This window comes from Mirounga leonina, unplaced genomic scaffold (assembly GCF_011800145.1).
Source record: "Mirounga leonina isolate KUSES-001 unplaced genomic scaffold, KU_Mleo_1.0 Mir_104, whole genome shotgun sequence".
In the NCBI taxonomy this organism is placed as follows: Eukaryota; Metazoa; Chordata; class Mammalia; order Carnivora; family Phocidae; genus Mirounga; species Mirounga leonina.
Window position 1 is genome coordinate 14,710,034 of NW_023270231.1, and position 17,112 is coordinate 14,727,145.

The 17,112-nt window shown below is 40.0% G+C and overlaps 2 protein-coding genes across 2 annotated transcripts in view; one reads left to right on the forward strand and one right to left on the reverse strand.

Moving 5' to 3' along the window:
• The window catches only part of CUNH5orf58 (chromosome unknown C5orf58 homolog), a 7,011-nt gene extending 3,148 nt beyond the window's left edge, over nucleotides 1-3,863 (forward strand). The window contains exon 2 of the mRNA XM_035014049.1: nucleotides 2,884-3,863. Coding sequence (XP_034869940.1) covers nucleotides 2,884-3,035 — 152 coding nt within the window. The 3' untranslated portion in view covers nucleotides 3,036-3,863. The remainder of the gene's footprint in view (nucleotides 1-2,883) is intronic.
• Nucleotides 3,864-4,584: 721 nt separating this feature from the next.
• LCP2 (lymphocyte cytosolic protein 2) overlaps nucleotides 4,585-17,112 on the reverse strand; it is a 44,782-nt gene continuing 32,254 nt past the window's right edge. The window contains exons 15-21 of the mRNA XM_035014038.1: nucleotides 15,261-15,273; nucleotides 14,478-14,607; nucleotides 13,015-13,064; nucleotides 9,443-9,537; nucleotides 8,760-8,837; nucleotides 6,901-7,056; nucleotides 4,585-5,331 (exon numbers count right to left, since the gene is read on the reverse strand). Coding sequence (XP_034869929.1) covers nucleotides 5,209-5,331; nucleotides 6,901-7,056; nucleotides 8,760-8,837; nucleotides 9,443-9,537; nucleotides 13,015-13,064; nucleotides 14,478-14,607; nucleotides 15,261-15,273 — 645 coding nt within the window. The 3' untranslated portion in view covers nucleotides 4,585-5,208. The remainder of the gene's footprint in view (nucleotides 5,332-6,900; nucleotides 7,057-8,759; nucleotides 8,838-9,442; nucleotides 9,538-13,014; nucleotides 13,065-14,477; nucleotides 14,608-15,260; nucleotides 15,274-17,112) is intronic.

Sequence of the window (17,112 nt, forward strand, 5' to 3'; positions counted from 1 at the left end):
AAGAAGAAGAAGAAGAAGAAGAAGAAGAAGAAGAAGAAGAAGAAGAAGAAGTTGTAGACCCCTAAGTTCTCTTCCCCTCTCTGAACTAGGCAACTGTTCCTTTTCTATGACAGAAGAGTTGAGTTTATTCCCTGACAGGATCTCTGGCCTGGAGCCATTAGCCACAAGTTGAGGCAAAGAGTACTGTACTGAAAACAAAGATATTAAGACAAAGTTTACATACTGAATTACAAGACTCCCAGCTTTCTCTTCCCACTTGGCTACAAAACATTGGCAGCCAGATTTACACCCTCAAGTAGATTTTTCTTTCAGGAATCTGACTAGCCTAAGAGAAGAAAATCTAAAGACACTGAGAGCAGAGATTTCCCCCAACAAAATACCCAGCCAGCTCACCCCCCAGGACAGGCTACCATAGGCACAGCGTTTCCAGTTGTCTTTACTGCCATGGTCTTAAATATGAGCAGATAGCTCTGGAGCAATAGATATTTGATGAAAGCATCTAATATGAAAAGCAGAGACAAAGTCAATACATGGATTCCATCAATGAGGAAGAAACAGAAATCATGAATTAAGATGAAAACTCCCAAGAAACTATCAACAGCCGAGGAGAAGTAAAAGAAGATGCTATGACCATGAAACAGGAACATGATCCTATAAAAAAATTTTAGAGAAGGGAATTCTTGGAAATTAAGTGAGACAATAGAAATAACCTCTGTGGAAGGGTTTAAGGATAAAAGGAGAATCCCCTAGAGGGAAAAAAAATAGAGGTGGAAAGTTTTAGGGAGCAAAAAAATTACAAGATCAGTCAAGGAAGTTCAACATTCAGTAAACAGGAATGTTATTAAAAAAAGAACGCAGACACTGCACAGGGAGGAATTCATTAAAGAACTAATCTGAGAAAAATTTAAAGAGCTGAAGGAGAGCAGTTTCTATAATGAAAGAGGCCAACACGGTGGTTGAAAGTAGACCCCCAAGTACAATACTGTGAAATTTTGTTCTGGAAGAACAAAAAGTCCTTGAAGTTTCTAAAGAGAAAATGATTAAGGATTAGAATCATGAAAATTCTCAAAGCTACACTGGAAGCTAGAAGACAGTGTAGCAAGGCCTTGGAAATCTGAAGAAACATGATTTCTAACCTATATTTCTATAGTCAATCTATTAAAGCATTGGTATAGAGAGAGAAATTTTCAGACATAAATTTTTTCCCCCTTCAGAAAGTTACTGATTACTGAGGTCATATTCCACCAAAGAAGGTAGCAGACCAAAAGAGAAAGAAATGAGATTCTGGAAAAAGGATACTCCACACAAGGGAGGGAGGAAAGAAGTCCCTAGGATAATGGTGAAGGGAGTTTTCAGATGTGTGCTGTACTGCAGTTCTAGAGAGCAAGCAGTCCAGACTAGAGTAGATCATAAGGCTCTAGGAGAGGAGAGACTTTCAACAATCAGATAGCTAAGGCATCTGACTATATACTTGAAGGAGATCGGCCCAACTGGGGAAGATTTGGGATATATTTATGATAATTAAGCAGTGAAGACAAGAAAATTACTAACTGATTGGGTGGCACCATGCAGGAAGGGAAATGTACTGCAAGGCTCAGCTGTGGAGAATATTTATATAATCAAAACGTTTTAACCTTTAAATATTGAGCTAACAAAAATTGTACTCTTGGGTGCCTGGGTGGCTCAGTCGTTAAGCATCTGCCTTCGGCTCAGGTCATGATCCCAGGGTCCTGGGATCGAACCCCGCCTCGGGCTCCCTGCTCGGTGGGAAGCCTGCTTCTCCCTCTCCCACTCCCCCTGCTTGTGTTCCTGCTTTCGCTCTCTCTCTCTCTGTCAAATAAACAAATAAAATCTTTAAAAAAAATAAAAATAAAAAAATATTGTACTCTTAAGTACACTCTGGGGGAGTGGGGGGTGAGTGAAAAGAACTGTATCATAATCTTCTGTAGTCAGAAGCACATAGATAATACCTACAGTTGAAAAAATAAAATATGAATGTCATTTAGAGATATGGAGGTAAATACCTGCCCCCCAAACAAAACCAAAAGACACCAAACACAGACACATACAAAACAACAAAAGCAACAAAAACAATATGAGCAAGAAAAAAAAATTAAAAGTGGTTGCCTCTTGGAGATAGGAACTGCTAATATTTGTAACATGCTTTATAGACCTGTTTGATTCTCTATACATAACATATAACACAAAAATAGTAACTTTACAAAAAGCATAAATCAAATTTGTATAAATCAAGTTGCAGTTCAGTAAGGTAGTGGAGCCTTCTAGTTAATTTTTATGCCATGCTTATTTTATAGTATATAAATTTGACTTTAAGTCAAAATGGGGCACACTTAATTGTGGTCTGATCAATAATCACTTAGGAGAAAACTAAGAATTAGAAATAGCTACTAAAAGTAATAATAGGGACACCTGGCTGGCTCGGTTGGTTGTTTATAAGTGCTGAGGCTTATAAAGAAATTACCTTTTTCTTAGGAGGAAAATACAGAACAGGAATTCTTGCAATTCTTGAACTCAGGGTTGTGGGTTCGAGGCCCACACTGAGTATAGAGATTATGTAAAAATAAAATCTTTTTTTTTTCAAAGATTTTATTTTAGAGAGAGAGAGAGTTCGAGCGGGGCGAGGGGAAGAGGGAGAGGGAAAGAGAGAATCTCAAGCAGACTCCGAGCTGAAACCAGAGCCTGACACGGGCCTCCATCTCCGGACCCTGAGATCTTGAGCTGAAATCAGGAGTCAGACACTCAACTGAGAGCCACCCAGGCACCCACCCAAAATAAAATCTTTAAAAAAAAAAAAAAGTAATAATAGTTGTCTGTGACATATGTGCTCCAGGACAGTATCTTCTATTATTTTGTTTTACACAGAGCTCTCCCAGTTGCTGCTTTGCGACCTTACTTTACATTTTAATCATCCTGTGAAGACAGATGACTTACAGGAACCAGAAGGGAAAACCCCCCTCTTTGAAGAATCTAAAATATCAGATGTATCCTTTGCTTCTACCAGTTTTTCTATCTGATTTCTTTTTGTTTGTTGTGAATTTGTAACTGTATTTATTGTAGAATTAACATGTATCTGGGAGAATTGAGTCTACTAATATATTTAATATGATAAAAAACAAAATAAAAATATGAGTTGTAAATAATTATTTAATATTCTTGAAGGCTGTTTTATTGTTTTAATGTTTCGAAGAATGGCTAATTCATTTCACTAGTGGCAAGAATATGATATAGGAAATTGGCCTTGGGGCATTGCTTATCCTTTACTTTATGCTTGAATTTGGCTCAGATTGAAAGAGAGTTCACCAAATTAGAAGTGGATGGTATGAATTTGTATTAATCAGATCTCTCCTGGTAACAAGTGCCAAAAACAACTCAAGTTAGCTGAAGCATTTATTGGGTCATGTGACTTGGAAGCGGTTGCAATAGATGTCAGGGACTCTACTAATTTATCATCTGTTTATAACCTGGTTCTATTTCTGTGCATTGACTTTATCCTCTTCTGTTAGACTGGTTTCCTACATATGGCAGGTAGAAGAGGGTAGAGACATGGCAGCGGACATGATTCACTACCAAATAGTTGCTTTGAAATCTATGACCTCTTTCATTTCAGAGATTTTCAAACATAAAGGACAGTAGGCCCTAAAGCAAGACACAAGATCAGCTCACAGTGTCTGCTATCCTCACCACCCAACTCAGTGTTTAACACAGAATAGGCACTAATTAAATGCTTGTTGAAATCCTGTTGAATAAACATGGAAATGAATGAAGATTTTTCAGCTTTAGAACTCCCTAGCTCTGGACCCTAAATTGAGAACTCCCAGTTTGTAAGGATGAAGCTTGATGAAACATTATCATCATCATTGGTTAAAAGTCTCCACATACCTGTTATCTTAGCAAATTATCAGTTTTAACCAGGTGACGTCTAAGCTCCCTTCTGATGTTCTATTAATTAACTTATGAAAATGAAGAGGCAAGATATTTTTCTTTGCCCCTCAGAAAACTTGCAGATTAAGTAGAGAAGCCGAAAATTTTTGTCGTTAATGAAAGGTGTGGAATAATAACCAAGGCCCCCAAGGGGAAAACTTGAAGAACAACCAAATGCCTGGTTTTTGTTGTGCTGAATACCTACTACTGTCTGTTAAGTGAGATAAGTAAGCTGAAGGAAAGAGCTGCGTTGCTTCAAAGGATCTATCAAGCCTTTTTAGGAATGATGATGAGAAGGGCTTTATGGTAGAGTTGTCAGGGGATAAAAGAGATAGAAGGAAGGCATCTAATAGGCAAGTCTGATCACATTTTTCTGTGTATATGCAATGCTCTTTCATCTTTGCTGGAAGACTTTGGTAAAATCCACATCACTTGAAAATGCTTTTGGAGTTGTGGGAATTGCAGAGGAGGTGGGATGTGGGTGTTGGGATATGATGCACTTATATCCAGACGTATTTGACACCAAAGCCTCATCTCTAAATTTAAAATGATTACTTTCGGTATTTGTAGCTTAAATTTGCTTTAAAACAAAAATATAATAGTATGGACTAAACAAAGTCAATAGTTTTAGGAACTCAAAAGTAAAGCAAAAGGAAAATTAATTTTAATCCTAGGAAGTTATCCCATCATGCATATATCTTTTCATAAAAAAGTACACAAAAATCCCCCCAGCAAAAAACACCAAATAAGAAAGGATGAAATAGTTTGAAGCCTCTTAAATTATTGCTGCTGAGAAAGTGACTTTTAGAAATTTTCAAATTATATGTATAAAACTGAGGATTGCCTCTGACTAACAAAGGTTTGGCTATTAAAAAAAATCAGTTTTATGTGATATCAAAAACTACTACTGTTTCAGTGTTTTTAAATTTGCCTCAAATTATTTCTGTAACTATATAAACTACTGTACTTTGAAATGGGTATTCCAAAGTACACATTTTTTTAAATGAATTATTACAGTGCACTACTAGACTTCAAGTGTGAACAGTATTAACTCATGCACTTTACAAACATTGAAGAAGAATAAATAAATTATGAGATACTTGACAGTCTTCATTTCAAACACTTTTTTATGCGAAAGGTCAAAACCTTGTGCTCATGTTGAGGAGTTTGATTCAGTTCTAAGTGTTTGTCCATTCACCACGGTTGACTGATCTTCCCAGGCTGGCAACAGAGGCAGGAGGAAGGTTCATTTGTTTGGCTAACTTGCTAGGGATAACCTGCAGAATGCGTTAACGTGCACTGATATCTGGAGCCTCGGTTCTTCCCATCAATGAGCAGAAGTGGCATTTTCCTGAAATAGTCAATAATATCTGACACAGACAAGAAGTCCTGAAAAATTCAAAATAAGGAGATAAATCAACATTGAAATGAGTAGCATGAATTTCACCCTCAGTTTTTTTTTTTTTTTTATCTGCCTAATTTCCTACCTCTTCAAGTCATGAGGATGGTGAGAAAAAAAAATGTAATACTTGGCAAATATTTTAATAATTTCTGCTATAGAACTTTGAAAAAATAATTCTTTAACATCCAACAAATTATGGATAAAAGACTATATATATTTATATTTATGTTATATATATATAAATTTTAACTTTATGGGGGTCATAAATAAGAGGTCTAATTATAATGCCTTTGCCTTAGAATTGCTCTGTTTGGGTCTTTGATTTTGGTTTCTGTATCTCTACTTCACTCTTAGTAGTGACTAATAGTGTGAGGAGGTGTAAGGAATCAGGAGGTCAGACAGTGTCCCGATGTCTGGAGCTGATATCCATGGCATGGCAGAATGAATGGTTCCTTCATGATCTCTCTGCTGTGTCCTCACTGCCACCTCACGCTCGCAAAGGCTCTGCAGCCAAGTCTTTGCACCCATTGCCTTCATCACCTTATCCCTGATGGCCAGACTGGAAAAAAACCCATCCATCCTTCTAGACATAGGTCAGAATCACACAGGTACCGCAGACAGCATTATGCACTTCCTCCGAGACTACTGGGCTGGATGCCTCCCTCCAGGACGCTGCAACGTGTGGTTTGTACTTACGGTTTCCCACCAGACCAACAGAAATTCTGGAGGGCAGACCTCATCGCCCCTCTAGCATCTATGCAGCTCTTGCCACACTGAACCAGTGTTTGAAACATTTGATCCGAAGCATGTGTTTTTCCCTACTCATTTACATGATTATAACTTAAAAATATGTGGAGTGAAGTGGAAGTTAAGGGTTAGCTGTTTTTCATTCTGGAAATGTTTGATTCAGCTGATCCTCCTCCTGGAACTTTGAACTTAAAGAACATGTTTGGGGCTTAAGTTTAGCTTTTAGTTTCCTTTGCAAAAGCAGTGTTTTTGATTACCATCCAAAAAGGAATTAGCGTAAACATTGGCCAAACAGAGGAAAATTTCTTTGGCAGTTTGGCCACCTTCATTGGCCAAGCCTCCATTTTAAGTGAGAAATGACCCAAATATTTAAATAATCTCCACAACAAGAATTCTATTTTTTTTTACCCTTTTCCAGATATCAATTTTAAAATATAGCCTCATAAAAATACACTGCCATCTTACATTAAAATTATGTTACAGAGGTGAATGATAGAAGGGACTTCCCTTTGACACCATCTAACTATATATTTTTTAATTTAAGTCTTAATTTTTTTTATTTTAAAAGGTATACATGTGATTTTAGACTATTTGGAATAAAAGATATAAGAAAGACTCTATGGCACAGATAGCTACTGTTATTTATTTCCTTCCAGTAAAGGAAGGGCTTCACTAATGTGATTTAGCTCAAATGTTGCCATATAGTATGGACCTTCCCAAAGAATGTTACAGCAAGGTTTCATATTGGCAGGTATGCGGAAAGGCATAAACAGAGGATTTGGGGAAATTTTGCAACTGGAATTCCTTACCTCTTTCCCTCGGAGTCCAGTTCCCAACAAGTAAACTTGGCTTTCCTCTTGATAACGGATCTGGATGTTGTAAACCTTATCTTTGTACAACACCATGAGGACATATGGATTTGCTATTGTTTTTTTAGAGCTGTCTCTAACCAGGAAAGTGCCATCCTAAAAGAATAAATTCCTGTTATTATGTGAGCAGCAAATGTCCATACTTCTTTTTTTTTAACCTAACTGTTTATTTTAGAGAGAGAGCACGAGGGCATGAGTGGAGAGAGGGGCAGAGGGAGAGGCAGAGAGAATCCTCAAGCAGACTCACTGCTGAGCAGGGAGCCCAACTCGGGGCTCGATCCCAGGACCCTGAGATCATGACCTGAGCCAAAATCAAGATTCGGATGTTTAACTGACTGAGCCACCCAGGTACCCCAGTAAATGTCACTACTTCTCTTGCCTGTAAGAGCAGTAGACAAGCCTCTAGAGATCTGGAAACTTAACCAGTTGACAAGTCAGTGAACGTTTAGTTCCGTGAACGGTTACAGTCCCCTGTGTCACGGATTCCTTGGTTGTCAAGAGGTAGCAAAGATTGTGTCAGAGAAATTTCCAAATCGAAGTCTCTTGATGAAAAAGAATTCCCTTTTTTCAGTAATAAAATAAATACTAAGTGGTTGAGTGGATAAAGGGCCAGACAAAATAAAGGACTTTATTGGTTTAACTAACGATCTGTCTTCCTACTCCTGGGAGCTAATTCCTTAACCCTTTCTTTCCATAGCCAAAGTCATAAAACATGCAAATACCTATAAAATTCACCCATTTAAAAACCTCGTGATCTCCACATGTTCATCATTAAACACCTGACCATCAACAAATGTGGACCATCTTGTGTTACCACTTTTTTTTCTATTTATTAAAATAGTGTTGTGATTTGTCCTGTACTTTAAAATGTCATTCCATAAATTATTGCTACCTAATATTAACACTGTAAAAATCTAAAATAAAAATAGAATTAATTAGTAAGGCAGCTTTAAAATACTCCGTTGTTTGTGTATTGAATCAAGATGGCTTTAAATAGCCATCAATCTGCAATCTGCAATAATGGCTTTCCTTTGTTCTTTTTATTTCTACTGAGTAAATTCCATTCAGAACCTCTTCTATTCAACAGATATACCTGTGGACCAGTGATTCACAGCCTAGAATTTAGAATTTAGAGTTTTGAAGACTCCCAGAACCCACAGAGAACACCTAACTCACTAAATCAGAATCTCTCCAGGTGAAACCCAGGAATCAGAATTTTTAAAGCTCCCCAGGTGATTTAAATGTGCAGCTAAGATTGAGAACTATTCTTGTAGACTCAAGATATGAGAGATGAAGGATCTTTGCTTTTCTTTCTCAGATATATAGATTTGAGGTTAAGGTTCAGCACCAAACCACAGGAGATCTGGTTAAACTAGAAATTTCTAGGGGAAAGGGCAAAAAGTTTTTGTTGCCTCTCTCCATAGGGATCCCTTCACATCAGTGTGAATGGCCAATTGTGTATTAAAAATGAAGATGGAACCAGTAAGATGTGAGAATTTTGGGGAAAGAGTCTCCTTTTGATAAGGTATGCTTCCTATGACAAGATAGACCTTGTCCGTTAATAAAATCTCCTCAGATTCTGCCAGCCAAATGACTGCCTTAACTTAGATTTTTCCCAGATTCTAGGAATAGGATGCTGGTAAGTGTAAAGCTGTCACTAATGGGTCCCCTTGGCCTAACGGCATGAATATCACCTAGCAGAATTCCTAGCCCATAATTGGTCCTCAATAAAAGCCAGTTCCCCTTTTCTCCTTCCATTAATATTTATAACTACTTAAAAATAAACTTTAGCACAGTACCTGGTTTATCTTCCTAAGAGCAGCTTCTGCCTCTGGTCGGGTAATGTAAGAAACATACCATTCTTCATTTAATGAATTCTGAAAAGGTAAATTTTTTCAAAATGGAATAAATTTTGCAGTTACATATGTAAGTGAAAAGAAAAGCCTCCAAGTAATCATTTTCATAAATCACCACCTCAATTCCATGACCTTTGAAACATTTGTTTTCTTAATTTGAAAATGGAATCACTTAGGTGGGGCTAAATAGAAGATATTTTGCATGAACTGCTTTTTATCATGACACTGGTTGCAAAGGTAGTTGTGAATAAGCATTGCATATATAATGGAAGCTTTAATCAGGAAAGAGATAGATGTAATAATTTCCTCAGTTTAGTATAATACACAATGAAAAATCTGGGTTAATGAGCAGTTCAGTGACTTATTCAAGGTCATAAGCTAGAAAACCAATGAAAAATAGGATTATTTTTCTCTTTGTTAAATACAAAACACACATTTGCTATTGGAAGAGTCTGAAAAAACACCAAGGAAAAAGAACCTATTTTTCATCTGGATCCTCCCCTTTAATTCACTAAAAAAAATTTAAGGGTAATTTAAAATAATAATAAAAATACAAAAGAGTATCAAATGGGAGATTCTGGTTATTTGCTAGGAAAAAAAGAAAATTAAAACATATGCTTAATTACCTCTTCTTCCCCAGGAGACAGTGATCGAGGTTTGTTCGGAACTGGCAAGGAGAAGTTTCTTCCTTCAGCTCTAGGAGGTGGTCTGTTGCTAAGGCCTTCAAAAGTATAGCATTTTGAAAGTTAACTTGCTGTAAGCTACTTTTCATTTCTGTCATCACACATTTTCCCCCTAAAATGCCCTTGCAATTGTTCCCAACAATTAACATTTTAAGAAGCCATAGCTTCAAAAATAATTTTCACCTGTTCAAAACTATAAGTGCTGTTGACTCTTCAGGCATCATTCGATAGCCATGTCAGTGAAATTTTGAGGAGAGTTGCACAAATTTGAGTGATTTCTTAAATGTGCATGTCACATACTATAAAATAACTAGTCCACTAATGAAAAAGTCACAGTAGTTTTAATGTGATCATCAAAAAGAATATTCAAGAGACTGATTTTTTCATTGGCTCCAGCACACCCAGAATGGACTCCCAACCACTGATATGGTGACAGTGCAGTAATAAAGAGAATTAGGTCCTCATTTGTTTACACAATAAGAAATGTAAGTTACCCAAGACAAGGTGAAATTAGCTTGAGAATATTGTTAGCCTCTAGACCCAGAGTTCGCTACCTACTGTTCCTAACTGAATTTCCTAAAGAGGTAGAAGTGTTCATCTCTCACAGAAGACCCTACCAACTACCCGATCAATCAGGAAGTCTGTGAGGTGCCTGTAAGTTACCCAGCATTTGTGTCTCACCTTCCCTAACACCTTATTGTCTTGTTTACGCTTCCCTGAAACTTTCTGCGTCTGAGAATGTGTTTCCTAATCTCAGCAAAGGTTTGTGTTGATTTGTAATCGCCAAGGCTGTTTTCTGTATGCCAGAACAGCTGTTAAGAACTGAAAAATTCTGTGAGCTGAATGTTCTCTGAATTAGTCATGTGTCATTCACTCATTGTTCAACACATACTTATTCAGCATGACTCTGCGCAGGCCTTAAGTGAGGCACCCCTGTACCCTACCTTTAAACCTCACAGCAACACCGCAAGATGTGTATTATCTTCTTTTGAGAATGAGGGAACAGAGGCTCCGAGAGCCTGAACAAATCCCGTGCTTTTAGTGGCAGGGCCAGGACCTGAACCTGTGATTTCCCAAACATTATTCCACATAAGTTAAGAGCCCCTGGGGTGGGGGAGGGGGATTTGAATCACCCAATCTGCATTTAACAAGCACTCCAGGTGGTTCCCGAAGGAGGGTTGTTCCTCCATCAACAATAGGCCCCAAATGGCAAACTGCTGATCCAGGCCACTGAGCCAGGAGAATTACCCGGGAAGGGCTGAGGTCCCCGGGGCCAGGCTAGCAGAATTCTTCACCATGGTGTTCCCTGCTTCAAAATAAGCAGATCAGACTGCCCTGAACTGTTGAGATGTCTTCTTAAGCCTCCCAAAGCCTAAACAGGTTTTCCCTACCCCTACCTTTGCAGTCCAACGTGGCAGGCACTTTATACTGTGTATTGAATGAAAGAAACTATATAGTTAACTATACAGTTAACGAATATAAACAAGGCCTATATTGCATAGCTCCTTTAGAGTTGAGGAATTATTTTTCTGCTTCTGCATCTGCAGGCCAGCACCATGAAATCATATTCTTAACAGACACACCACCCTTACTATTGAGATCCTCAAGGGAGCTGGGGTGGGTTTTTTTGGACAATGTACAGAATATCCTTTATCTTCCTAACATGGGAGCAGCCAAAGGAGAAGACTGAGGACCAGGTGTCCTGGCAGTCTTAGGGGGAAAAGGATCAATTTTGATTAAGCATTGCCCCCCAAATTAACCAACTATTTACATTAATAATCACCACCACCAACCCATGAAACTAGGGGTCTGTGGAACTTACTTTGGGAAACATTGCTATACGTGAAGTGTCTGAAGCTTAGATGCCCGCAGAAGCCAGGCAAGTAACACAATGTGGGTTCACAAAACACAGTGACTTGTGGACACTGTGGAAAATCAAGGGGGCGTGGGGGCAACTGTGGAAACCATATAGTATTCATTATACCCTCAAATGCTTAGGAAACATTGACAACATAATGGATTTCATTGGTGTCTCACATGTTTGTGGGATAATGTATTCAATTGAATGTAATGGATGTGCTCAAAAAAAAAAAAATATTGACCCTTGAGCCATAATTCAAGTACTAAGGTACTTTTCTGTTTATAACACACACTTGTGTTCTTGCGTGTGTTCATGACCAAAACGAAAGTGTTTTGGTCCTCACAGCAATTTAAAAATTTTTAAATCAGGTCGCCTGGGTGGCTCAGTCGTTAAGCGTCTGCCTTCGGCTCAGGTCATGATCCCAGGGCCCCTGGATCGAGCCCCACATCCAGCTTCTTGCTCAGCGGGAAGCCTGCTTCTCCCTCTCCCACTCCCCCTGCTTGTGTTCCCTCTCTCGCTGTGTCGCTCTCTGTCAAATAAATAAATAATTAAATAAAAATTTTAAGTCAACGTTTAAAAATCAGGTGATTTGGGGGCGCCTGGGTGGCTGTCGGTTAAGCATCTGCCTTTAGCTCAGGTCATGATCTCAGGGTCCTGGGATTGAGCCTAGTGTCTGACTCCCTGCTCAGTGGGGAGCCTGACTCTGCCTCTGCCCCTGCTGCTCCCCCTGCTTATACTCTCTCTATCTCAAATAAATAAAATCTTTAAAAAATAAAATAAAAATCAGGTAATTTCATGTTAAAAGCCATATTTCCAGTTTTTCATGGAAAAAAATCAGAAAATCTGGCAACACTAGGTCGGTTTCCTGGCATAAGAAAAATCTATTTGCTAGAGTGGGGTAACTTTCCACAGTCATTCAACACTCAGTCATTCAACAAACATTTTAAAAACTGCCTACCACATGTCAATCACTTGCAAGTCTCTAAGGCGGAAAAATAAACAGTCTAGTTCTACCTTGTAGGCCTTTGCTGCTACTCAAAAGTGGTCCATGGACCAGCAGTATCAGCATCACATGAGAACTTGCTAGAAATGCAGACTCTCACATCCCACCCCAGACCCACTGAATTAGAATTTTAACACAATTTCCAGGCGATCTGTATTCATATTCAAGTTTGAGAACACTCTCGGCAAATACTTATCATGGACACCCGGAGAAGGTATTAAAAATGCAGGTCCTCATCCAGACTTACTGAATCAGAATCTTAGGGGCCTGAGTTCTCTTAGTTTGTATTTTAACCATGTTCCTCAACTTGCAACTCAAGGATAAATTCATTACAGAAACCTAAAACTACCGAGAACGCCAAGCACTATCCTGAGCACCATATAAAAACAGCAGAGAGGAAAAGCTCTCTGTGTCGAGACTAAGGCCAAGGCCACCTTTCTGAGGCCGTGTGTGTGCGTGTTATGTAGTAGCATCCTAGCATTCCAATAGCCCTGGCACACAGCAGAAACTGAACTACATACTGAATGAGAAAACATATCTTCTGGCTTTTAGGAAATAACCAAACCTTTGCCAAAAGGCTTTGGGACGGTTAGGAATCCAGTCATGGAGGCCTGTTGCCTGGAGTAGGTCACTAGAGCCCAGAGTACAAACCTTGAGAGAAGTATGGAGGCAGGGAGGCACTCTGTGGGAAACCACTGTTACTGTGGAGACAGAAAAAGAACTGATTGGTGTTGGGTTGGGCTGAAGAGGCTGATGCGGAAGCTGCGTTAGGGAAACCCACTGAAAATGCTGCTTCGTTTGTGACTACTACCGCCCGTCCCTGAAGCCGTGGCAGCTGGACAAAGAGGAGGGGCTGATGGGGCACATCTCACTACTGCCCCAAGGTGGACTATCCCAAATGCTAACAGACTCTGAAAGCCGAAACAACAAAAATCCATAAAAAGCATTGGAGGGTCATTTTAAGAGTTGGCTGCAGTTTAAGACCTTTGAGTTTGGAGAATGGCAGACGTCCTCTGGGGAGAGGACATCTCTTTTGGTTAGGAATATATATGAGTGGGCATGTAGTTTGGGAACAGTGAATCCTGGGGCCTGATGGTCCACAAGCGGGGAGGTGGCTGGGTGAAAAACCCAGAGAGGGCCAGGTGGCCCTGCAGCAAACAAAAACAGTATCTTCGGGGATGTGCGTGGGAGGAGGCACTGGAGGGGGCCCCAAAATGCTGCCGGCTCTGTGCTGAGCAGCCATTCCCCCACCCGCTAGCCCAACCCTGTCAGTCTGCTCTGCTCAGCAATGGCACGGAGTGGTTGGTCTTCAGCACAAAGGAAGGACAGAGTTGGGGCCCAGTGAGGGATGGAGTAGAATGAGAAAATGGCAAAAGAAAAACAGCTAGAAGAGTGAGAAGAAAAAGCAGAATATCAAAGCAAGAGGCACACAGGGACAATGAAAAAAATTTGAGACACCTAGATATCTAGCAGGCGTAGTGAGGTCGTGCTGGTGGTTTTCTCCCGTATTGAAGGTGGGGACTGGGCCTCTCTCTTTGCATTGTAGAGAATGAACTCAAAGGGCTGGGGGTTCTGAGGACACGAGGGAGCAGCTCCCGGGCTTGTTTAGGTAGAAATGGCCTGTATCTTTCTCCTGTTCCTGCCTCTGCCTCTGGGCAGCCTCACTGTGGGCCCTGAGAAACGCTGTTGCTGTTGAGAAAGTGGGCCTACTAGGGACAGAGCCTATGCAGTGAATTTGTAGCATCTGCTAGGTCCTCCCATCCAAGATCTGGATGAACTCCAAGTACTTAAATTAATTGGGTTTCTTGAGTGCTCGTTTTAATTCACAAAGTGAAAGCATTCCCCATTACTGCCCAAGGATCCATTCTGTCCGGGTGACCATGGGGTAGTCAATTCTGTACCCCTCCAGCCCCAAGCACAGAGACTCCAAGAATAGCAGTGGATTAACACGTGTGGTGGTTTATGCTCAGCTTGATTTTGTTTCTGAAAACCCAAAATATTCCGACCTGACTACCACTGGCTCATTTCTTTCTTCCCCAAACCACCGAACATTAGTTCTTATCAATGGACCTGGGTGTGATGTTAAGTTAGCACTGAATGACGTTACCACAGACCTTTCAGAGAATGCTCCAAGCATGTGAGGTGACGGGAGGAGGTGCTTGGGCAATGGCTTGGTGGATCTGGAAGGGAAAGTATTGGAGCTCATGGAGGGCATTGTGGGTTGAGGCAAAGGTCTTTGATGCACTGTGGGGGAAAGGAAAAATAAAACAGATTGTCAGGAACCAAGTGTCCCAGGAACCTTCCAGAACCACTCCCCCGTAAGTTAGAAACAGCTGGTCAAAAGACCAAATGTAATTATGAAGTGGTAGGATGGAACCCCACCCCCAAGGTTTTTCTAGATGATTTGCCACCTTAGAGTGCATTAAAATGCTGCCATTCTATATTCTCTATAATATACATTTATCCTATTTTTTCATTTTTGAAATGCTATCTCGGCAGAAAATTGTCAGTTGGAAACCATATGAATTTCAGAAATGATTCACAAGTTTTGCTTTATGTAAGCCAAATTTTATGCTGTCTCATCTATCTACAGTTAGTGATCCTTTCCTGTATTAGAAGGCATAAATATTAGAAATTTTTCTATCAAACCATATATACAATTTTTAATTTTGCTGTACTATTAAGTTATTTGCACCATTACTTATGAACATAACAGTTCTCTTTGGTAACCCAGATAAATAATGCAGTATACCAACTGCTCTATGTCTACTTAATACTAATTTAACAATTATAATTGATTCTATGGGGTTCCTGTGCTAAATAATTCCACGTGAACGCCTGAGCAGAAAAAGGAAGGAATGAGTTATAAGTTGTAAGAAAGCTTTTTCTGAACATACCATCATCTTCATCCTGGTAAGGGGAAGAAAAAAAAAGGTATTAGCCTATCATCAAAACACAATTCCTAAAAGAACTGCATTTCTCAATCATATAAATGTCTCTCTTTCTTTAGCAGTTGTGTGTCTCCATAATAAATATATTGTGGAGAACAGTAAAACTTGCTAAGTGGTTCATAATTTCTTAATACAAACAATCAGCTAAGGACACTCCAATCTGAGACTCTCAGAATAGGTTCTGAGGTGCCCAAAAGGGCCGAAAAACACAATAATAATGGCAGTATCTACTATGTGCCCCCAAAGATTTATACACAGTGTCTCATCCAATTCTCCTAGCAACCCTTTAAAAATTCAACATCCTCATTTTACAAATGGAAACATGGCGCTCAGGAAGGAGTCCTAACTTGCCAAGGGTTACAGAAATGGATTTGGCCCCTAATTTGTCTGGCCCAAGGCTAAGCCTTCTTTCTGCCACGCCCCTTAAAAGCAACTCCACTTTATTTATGTACCATGTGGCTTACAAGGTGTCTACATTGCTCAGCATTTATCTTCAGGCAACCTGTGAAATAGGCAAGGGAAGAGCTATTTGCTGTACTCCTCAGATGAGAAATGATGTTCCAAGAGGCAAAATGATTTTGCCATTGACCAGCAGGCCGAAAGTGCCAACTTGGACTTGATAGACCAGCACACTGGTGAAGAAAGACCACCTTATTCAAAGTATTGTTGCAAGGATTGCATTGGTTATTACATGTGCCTGGTATATGTGGAGTGCTCAGTGAAAGTTAGCTGTCATTAGTCCTACCATTGAGATAAGAAGAGTTATAGCCAGAATCATTCATCCCAGTTGGCCAACTGGGAGTCCCAGCAAAGTGCTACACATAGGCTCAGTGAATAAACCCACATGGGCTCAGTGAATGCCCATGATGAAATCTCTCTTCAACACCATTGCAACCATGTCATGTTTCTTTCTACAACTCTCAGATTCTCATGACATGAGCATCATCCCTTCCAGAGATTGGGAACCTTGAGAGTATAATGTTACTCTCACTTTCAACCTTGTCTCCTCTTTCTCCCTATGGCTCTGCAGCCAAGCTGCTGTCCTTGCAGTCCCCATAGGGTGAATAGGCATTGTCATCCACCTGCCTTTGCTCAGGACATTCCTGAGGCTGGAATGCAACTGGACTTTCTCTTAGGATGACTCTATTCTATGCCCTCCCCATCACTCAACGACATCATAAATCTCACCTCTAAGAAGTCACCCCTGGCTCCTCAAGCCCCATCAATTACTTTCTTGCCTCCACCACTAGAGCTCATTCCATGATCACTTACTGTTTAGCATGCTGGGTGTGGGCCTGCCTGTCTTTCATATCCTAGGACAGTGTCTGAACCATCCTAGCATCTAGCACAGAGCTACGAGACAGCAGGCACCTGTGGGCTGAGCCCTTGCATAGTGGTAGGGGTGTGATCACCTTCGGAGGGCTTATGGTGTAGAGGAAAGCACCCAGACTTGGATTCCAATCCTGGCTAATCATAGCTGTGCAACTTGTGACAAGTATCTTACCCCTTGTGAGCTTTGATTTCCTCTTAGTAAAAGAGAAACAATGATTCTTCATAGGGTCATTAAAGGCAAAACGTGTAAAGCTGGGGTAATCAACTATCCCGGTCCCAGTTTGCCTGAAACTGATGGGGCTTCTGGGACATAAGATTTTCATTGCTAGAACTGGACATAAAACTTTCATTGCTGTTTCCCAGGCAAAGAGCTCATTATCCAAAAGTCGCTAGCTTGTCAACATGCACACAGCAGGCATTCAATAATTGCTATTCCCTCTCTTATTCAGGCCATGGACTTACTAAA